Below are 8,163 nucleotides of genomic sequence, written 5' to 3'. Positions count from 1 at the left end.
GAACAACTTTTTTAACTCTTGTGATTTGACTCTAGCGTGCGTCTGTATCAGAAGGGGTATTATGGTAATTTCGAGATGATTCAGTTTGGGCGCCTCGTATCATGACAAAAAATACCCTTTCTATGTCAAAAGACAATTTTACCCCTATTGGTTGTAAAGGTGTTCTGTGAGTAGAGGGTAGTGTTGTCTTTTCAACACCCTTGGATAGATCAGTTCTGCATGTATGGAGCCCCTCTCTTTCTCTTGCAGAATCAGAACCGTACTATTTTCAGGTTTGAATATCTGCATTAAAATATGAGTTCATGATCTTGTGAAAATAAAAGAATAAAAAAAATTGATATGCTAGATTCGCTAGAACAGAAATAAGAATATAAAATTTCTACCATTATATATGTGTGTGTGTGTGTGTGTCCCATGGGCATATTTAGAAGATGGCTTTAGTAATTTACATGCTGCCACATTCTATGCTATTACGCTATTATTTCACCTTTTAGGAAAGTGCATACCAAATGTCATTATTTCAATAAATAAATGGCCAAATATGTATAATTAAATAGACTATTTTATTGATATTTGGTTGGTAAATGGTAGGTGTAAGAAGTGGAATTTAGTTAGCAGAAGCAGTGGTGTGTGACCATCTATTGCTATCCTGATTTGGTGGATTAAGTCGTGTTACATGCCATGATTTCAATTCCTATAATTTGACAAACAGGAATGCTACAATGAGGTGCAGTTCATAATGTCATGATGTCTCTCTCTCTCTCACTTTTTATTTTTTATTATTTTTTATTTTTTATTAATTTATTAATTTTTATTTTTTATTAATTTTTATTTTTTATTAATTTATTATTTTTTATTTTTTTATACCACTCATGTAGTCTCTCTTAAATTAACATGTTTTGAATATGAGAAATGAAATAAATATCAGAAAAGGTTATTCGGCTCCCATTGGTTGAAAACATTTCGTTTTCCCACAATGTATGTTTAGCGGCTGAGAGTCGTTCGGTTTATATATCAATAATTTAAATATCAGCATGTTATTTGTACTTGCAGAATCTTGTCCTAAAAAAATCGTTCTAAAATCAAAGTGCGACAGTTTTGTTGATGAAAATAGTCAAAAGAAAGAGGATATAAGTTTGAGTAATTACTGTGATTAGGAGGATTGTCAAATGATTGTAAAATCAACATAAAATAACTTTCTTGGTAAAGTTAAAGAGGGGTATTTGGGCAAATAATTTGAGAAAAGTTTTTCATATTTACTTGAAAAAATAGTTGAAATTTAATTGTTACGTTTTTTAAATTTGAAAATAATTTACTAAGAATGAGGGAGCAAGAAGAAAAAACAAAAAGGAAAAAGCCCTAATTTTGGAGTTTTTTTTTTTTTTGGGTAGGGGGGGGGTTGGTTTAGAATTCTCTAAAAATTTGTTAAGAAATTGAACCAAACAAGTTTTAAATTTTCAACTTAGCATAGCATGTTGCAAAACAAACCTATTAGTCAAACAATCAAAATTTTCTTCAATAACACATTCTTGTCTCAGTGTTGCCTATGCAAACTTTATCTTATTCTCTTTCAAATGTCATTATTCCAAGATGAAATTTTACCACAGTAGTAAAAAAATTCACCATTTTTATTAGTGTTCACTATTAAAGTATAAAAAAACTCATTTTAACAAGTGAATTATCAATAATGAAATGATTCTTGGACCTTGAATTTGCCCCGTGAGGTACCTTGTGGGGAAGAGGATCCAGGTCCTTAGCCAAAATGATTTGGGGTAACAGTAACCCAGCTAATACATGGGCCCAGTGAGCTGCTCATGGACCATGGTAGAATATAAACAAAAAACTAATCATTGATCAACTCATCTTAAATATCTTCCACAAAAGTCTTCTAGTTGTCAGTGATAAATTTAATTATGTGAATGTGATTTACAGCACTATGTGTAATGAAACCAACCCGTATCTAGTTCTTTTTCTCTTTGATGATGAGTTCTTTAATTGCCTTGATAATGCTTCTCTCTCTCTGTCTAAATATATATATATATATATATATATATATATATAACAGCACTGAACCTTTAAATATGGGACAAAGCTGAAAGTGTGTGTGGGAGAGTTTTAATGCTTTCCAGTCACTTTTCCTCCCTCTACTTCTCTTCTTCAGTTTTCTTCCTGAAGTCTTCACATTGTGATCTCCTATCCTCAGTGTCTCTGTGAGAGCATCAAACTCAATTACTTCTCTCTCTTAAATTCCTCTAGTGAAAAGCCAACCAAAAGAAATAACAAAAAAAAAAAAAAAAAAAAAAAACCCTTGTTCTCTGTCTCATACTCATCCTCAGTGCTTCAATTTATTCCAAAAATCAGATCTTTCTGATTTCCATTACTGTGCCAAAAAGAATGAGTAAACAAGACATCTTGAAGATGCAGGTAATTTTCCTTTGTACAATCAATATAAATCTAGCTCTTTTACATTTTTCCCTATAATCTTCCTTATTTTGTATTAATAGATGTCCAAGACTAATGTTTTTCTCTGTTTTGTCATTCTGTGTTTTGTTTTCTTTTTCTATTACAGACTTGTGTTCTTAGAGTGAATATGAACTGTGAGTGCGATGGATGTAAGCAGAAAGTTAAGAAACTGCTGCATAAAATTGAAGGTTAGTCACCTCATTCTCTATCCATTTTTGCTGGTACATGTTTTTCTTTTGTTCATATTTTGAATTTTTTTTTTTTTCTTCTTGTATTTTCAAAGTTCAAACAAACACACACACATACTCACAAATTTTTTTTTTTTTTTTCAAAGTCACCTCATTTGCTTGAAGGTTAGTCACCTTATTTTCTAACCATTTTTGCTAGTACATGTTCATTTTTTTATTCTTCATATATATATATATATATATATATATATATATATTTTTTTTTCTCCTCTTTTTGTTTTTTTGAAAGTTCAAACAAACAAAGAAACACATATCCACAATTTCTTTTTAAATTTTTTTTCAAAGTTCAGGCAAGCACCACCGACCCGCAAAAATATATTTTTCAGACTATAATACTCGATCTCCCTTTGTAGAGGGGGAGATCATACCATCTGGACAAATGCCCATTAATTTTTAATTTTGAATTAGTGTTGGCAGTATTTATATAATTGCTTTTTGAATTTTGATTTGTTAGATTCTATAGATTATTTTGTAAGTTTATGTTGCTGATATTTTTTTTTTGGGTATTTATTTTTGGCTAGGGGTGTATACTACCGCTATAGATGTAGAACAAGGGAAAGTGACAGTAACAGGAAATGTTGATCCTGCCACACTTATAAAAAAGCTTGTGAAGTCAGGGAAACATGCTGAGCTATGGGGACCCCAAAAGGGTTCAAACCATCCCAATAACCAGTTCAAGAACATGCAATTTGACAACTTCAAAGGTGGGAAAGACAACAAGAAGTTGCAAAAGGGTGGAAAGGACCAACACAAGGGTGGCCAACAACAAGCCCAACAACAGATGCAACATCATGTCAAAGGGTCTAAAGATTTTAAAGGCATGCCTCAATTCCAGGACTTCAAAGTGCCATCCAAGGACCAAAAATCTGTCAAATTCAACTTGCCTGATGATGATGATTTTGATGACGAGGACTTTGATGATGAGGATTTTGATGATGATGATTTTGATGAATTGGATGATTATGAGGATGACTTTGATGATTTTGGTTTTGAAGGTCATAATAATCCACCCACCAAGATGATGCCAATGATGGGTCATGGCCATGGACCCAATGGGGGGCCTAAGGGAATGATGAATGATAAGAAGGGTGGGAGTGGTAATGGTGGGGTTGTCAAAAAAGGTGATAGTATTGATTTTCATGTGCAAGTAAAGGGCAATGGTGGAAAAAATGATGGTAAGAATGGAAATGGAGGAAAGAAAGGAAATGGTGGAGGGAATAACAAGGGAGGAAATCAAAATGGGGGTGGTGGAAATGGTAAAAATGGTGGCAAAAATGGTGGTGAGTTATCAGGGAAAGGTAAAAATGGAGGAGGAAAAAATAAGGGTGACAATAAAGGAAGTGTTGGTGGTGATGGGAACAAGAAAAAAAGTTGGAAGTTTTGGGGCAAGAAAGGGGGAGATAAATGTGATGGGGACCAAAAAATGAACAATAAGCAAGATGGGTTCCATGATTTTGATGTCAGTCTTGGAGCTGGTGGTAGGAAGGTGGGTCAGGTGGATGTCACTCATGGTCCTGGTGGTAGGAAGGGGGGTCAGATGGATGTCAGTCATGGAGCTGGTAGTAGGAAGGTGAGTCAGATGGATTTCAGTCATGGAGCTGGTAGTAGGAAGGTGGGTCAGATGGATTTCAGTCAAGGGCATGGTGCAAGAAATGTGGGTCAGATGGATTTCAGTCATGGACCTGGTGGAAGAAATGTGGGTCAGATGGATGTAAATTATGGGCCTGGTGGTAGGAATGGGGGTCAGATGGGTAATTATCCAATGGCTCACATGGGGAATATTCCGGCAGTGCAAGGAGTGCCGGCGATGGCAGCAATGAACAGTGGATACCATCAAGGGATGGGGAGTGGATACCATCAAGGGATGATGGGGCCAGGCAATCCAAGGTGGGGGAATGGGAATGGGAATGATATGTTCCAACAAATGATGTATGCGCGGCCGCCACCGGCGGTGAGTTATGGGCCACCAATGCAGCCTCCGGTGACCGACAATTTCACCCACTTCTTTAGTGATGAGAATACTGGCAGTTGCAGTGTTATGTGACTGGCCAGACTACCCCAACACTGTTTTGGTGTTACCCTGTTAGGTTTGTGCCTTTATGGTGTGGTGCTTCACTTCTATCCAAGAGTCCAAGGCTGCAAATATCATGTGCCTTATATTACTTGGAACTTTTTTGTAATGCTTCTTACTCTTTCCTCTCAAAGTTCTTACTTTGCCTAGTTAATCTTAGGGTTTATTTTTATATTGAAGTGTATTTTAGAGTGGGAATTGTAATTGGTTGGGTATGAGGAAATTGTTCATGATGTGCTCTTATGACTCCATAAGATATCTGATGATACAAAGGTGATAACATTAGTGAGGTTTGTAGCTTTCTTTAGAAAATATTGTATCTACATCTACTTACAAGTTTGTATCAAATGGATGAATGTGTAACAACTGTCCAATTCAATTTTCAAGTCCATTATGTTTCACTTTCTATAAATTTGTATTGAATGTTTTTTTTTTTTTTTGGTTAAGTATTGTTTGAATGTTTCATATGTGTGGCTTCATATTATTGTCCATAGTTTTTGCTTGGACTTGATGCGGTAAAATTTATGTGTTAATGTCTTGAGTTGTAGAATCTTGTTTTCCAACATAAAAGAAATGACTGTTTTGAAAGTTAGGTTTCTCCATATTATATTCTTTTTAAGAAGTAATCCCATGCTCTAAAACTTAATTTACTATAGGGCATAGGCATTGTATGTACATGGGAATGAGAGATGGTAGTTCATTACAGGACATGGCATAACATCTAAAGGGAAAGTGATAGGTTATGGGTTCAATTTTAACTGCTGTCGATAAAAAATACAGTATATATTATTGTAATAATCTCCACAATTATTCACAAATTGAGGCTTGAATTATATAAAAGACCAGATTGGATCCATGCAAGTTTATATGCCCTGCTAGTTTTTCTCTTTATTTCTGTTGATTTTTGGTAAAACATAAGGTCTGCCTACCACTAAAAGTATTATTAGCTAGAAATGTGTGTGTGTGTGTGTGTGTGTATAACATGTTTATACAGAAAAGAGTTAGAGAGGACTTCACAAGGATGTATGATGGAAATGGAACTATTGAAAGAAGAAAACCTAGCATAGAAGTGCTTTTAGTTCTTTTCTTTTTCTTTTTCTTTTTTTTTTTTTTCTTTTTTTTTTTTTTTTTTTTTTAATCTTTATCTTTTTCTTTTTGCTTTCCTTTTTTTTTTTTTTTGCAAGTGTAGAAGTTCTTTTCCATTTCCTTCTGTGTCTCTCTCTTATCACAGTTAAGGTCAAAAAGTATTTTCAGAATAACTTGCATCTGCTAAAGTCCATCTCAGTTGTCCCAGTAAATTGTAGTAATTGCTGTTCTGATGGTAAGAAAAAATCTAAACAGCATGCATTAATGTCACACCACTTTTTATTGTTGCACCTATCCTTTATGGGATCACATGATCTTTTCCATCTTTTTCTCTGCCATCACAAAGCAACAATCATTCAACCACAAGTACTATGTTTCATCACCAAATTAATACCCCTACCCCCTCACTGCACTTCCTAGATCTTTGAACTTTGACATCCTCCTATGGCTTCTTCTCAATTCTCTCTATTCTCTCTCTCCCTCTTCTTTCTAATCTCTCTCACCTCATCCCAAACACCAATCCCACCCAATGCACTTGTTCTTCCCATCTCCAAACATGCCTCGACTCACCAATACCTTACCCTTATCAGCCAAAGAACACCTCTTGTTCCCATCAATCTTGTTATTGATCTCAGTGGCCCTTTTCTGTGGGTCAGCTGCAATTCGAGCTATAATTCTTCCTCATATCGATCAGCTCAATGCCACTCACCTCTCTGCTCACTAGTCCACGGCAACAAACCTTGCAAGCATTGTATCTCTAGCAATACACCCAAGTGCAGCAACAATGACAAATGCATTGTCTACTCCAAAAATGTCTTCACAAGCAAAGTTTCTGCAGGGTACCTAAGTGAGGATGTTCTGAGTCTCCAATCAACCGATGGGCTGAATCCGAATTCGATGGTCTCTGTCCCCAAGTTCCACTTCCTCTGTGCACCAGAATTGCTCTCGGAAGGCCTTGCTAGTGGAGCCAAGGGAATAGCTGGTCTTGGCCTTGGCCGGCTAGGGTTACCGGCACAGCTCATGGCAGAGTTCAACATCAGCCGGAAATTCGCAATGTGCCTCTCCCCCACAACAGGTTCCTATGGTGTTATGTTCATTGGTGATGGACCTTATGTTCTGTTTCCTGGTATTGATGTTTCCAAGTTACTTATTTACACTCCTCTCATTGTAAAGGCTAAAAACACCGATACTATAACTTATAGTAGTGAGTATAGTGACCCTTATAGTTCATATGAGTACTACATTAGGATTAAATCCTTAAGGGTAAATGCAAAATTAGTGCCCTTAAACTCTTCTTTGTTAGTGATCGAGAACAAAGGCGTTGGTGGAACAAAGATTAGCACTGTCAATCCATATACTGTCATGGAAAGTTCTATATATACATCTCTTACTAAGATTTTTATTGAAGAGGCCATAGCTTCAAATGTTACTAGAGTCGCTCCGATCGCGCCATTTGATGTTTGTTTTAGCACAAAGGACTCTAGTGGGGGTCTAGCGAGGCCAGCATTGCCTGTTATAGATCTTATTTTGCAGAATAGTGAAGTGTTTTGGAGGATCTTTGAGACTAATTCAATGGTGCCAATGGGGAAGGATGTAGCGTGCCTCGGATTCTTGGATGGAGGATTGAATCCAAGTGCTTCCATTGTCCTCGGAGGGTATCAATTGGAGGACAATCTTCTACAATTTGATCTGGTATCATCAAGGTTGGGGTTCACTTCTTCACTCTTTTTGAGGGAGACTAGTTGTGATGGTTTCAATTTTACATCAAATGTGTGATATAATAGTAATCAAATTGTAGTAGTACCTAACTAGCTATAAGTAGTTGTATCTTTAGATCTGTATTTAAAGGTGTTAAAGCAGAAGCAGAGTATTATGTGTTGGCCTATTACATTCATGGCTTCATTCACAAGCTCTCTCTTTGGTGATGTTTATTTATTTATTTATTATTATTATTATTATCTGATTGGTCTTTTAGGGCCCTGCTGTATCATGGTCTTGTTTTGTAAAATTGAAGTAGAGAGAGACTTGTAAAAACTGGTTTTTCCATTCTGCAAATTATGAAGGAGATATGAGCATGCTTTTGGTTGAAAATTAATTTACCCAAAAGAATGAGCAACTGAGGCATAAATTGAAGTTTGTTTGAGCTAGTTTCAGTTCATGTCATTGGGTACTCTCTTTTTTGTTATATATTTTTATGGTGTCTGTAAAATTGTAATGGTTTTTGTAAGTTGGTGTTTGTAATTTCTTTATTAAAAATGTGTTGAATTGTGGCCCGAATTTTCTTTCAGCCTTAAT

At 35.7% G+C, this 8,163-nt stretch overlaps 2 protein-coding genes across 2 annotated transcripts; both read left to right on the top strand.

The window, feature by feature from the left end:
* The first annotated feature begins 1,896 nt into the window (after positions 1-1,896).
* LOC132299734 (heavy metal-associated isoprenylated plant protein 34) lies at positions 1,897-5,242 on the top strand. Its single transcript, XM_059796528.1, has 3 exons — positions 1,897-2,424; positions 2,570-2,651; positions 3,233-5,242. The coding sequence occupies exons 1-3, from the start codon at positions 2,395-2,397 to the stop codon at positions 4,753-4,755; spliced, it is 1,635 nt and encodes a 544-aa protein (XP_059652511.1). The 5' UTR covers positions 1,897-2,394; the 3' UTR covers positions 4,756-5,242.
* Positions 5,243-6,312: 1,070 nt separating this feature from the next.
* LOC132301200 (probable aspartic proteinase GIP2) lies at positions 6,313-7,644 on the top strand. The gene has a single exon (XM_059798476.1). It carries the CDS (start codon positions 6,313-6,315, stop codon positions 7,642-7,644), a length of 1,332 nt encoding a protein of 443 aa, XP_059654459.1.
* The last annotated feature ends 519 nt before the right edge of the window (positions 7,645-8,163 follow it).

This window comes from Cornus florida, unplaced genomic scaffold (genome assembly GCF_030987335.1).
Source record: "Cornus florida cultivar Cherokee Brave unplaced genomic scaffold, ASM3098733v1 CherokeeBrave_3.0.0_Hap2_Chr03, whole genome shotgun sequence".
NCBI lineage: Eukaryota > Viridiplantae > Streptophyta > Magnoliopsida > Cornales > Cornaceae > Cornus > Cornus florida.
Note: the sequence above shows the minus strand (reverse complement) of the source record. Positions and strands in the feature narration are given on the sequence as shown.

Excerpts from the sequence above, each read along its gene's own strand:
- LOC132299734 (XM_059796528.1), top strand. The coding sequence starts at position 2,395 with ATGAGTAAACAAGACATCTTGAAGATGCAG. Across the intron at positions 2,425-2,569 it reads AAGACATCTTGAAGATGCAG|ACTTGTGTTCTTAGAGTGAA; the intron begins GTAATTTTCCTT and ends TTTCTATTACAG. Across the intron at positions 2,652-3,232 it reads ACTGCTGCATAAAATTGAAG|GGGTGTATACTACCGCTATA; the intron begins GTTAGTCACCTC and ends ATTTTTGGCTAG.
- LOC132301200 (XM_059798476.1), top strand. The coding sequence starts at position 6,313 with ATGGCTTCTTCTCAATTCTCTCTATTCTCTCTCTCCCTCTTCTTTCTA.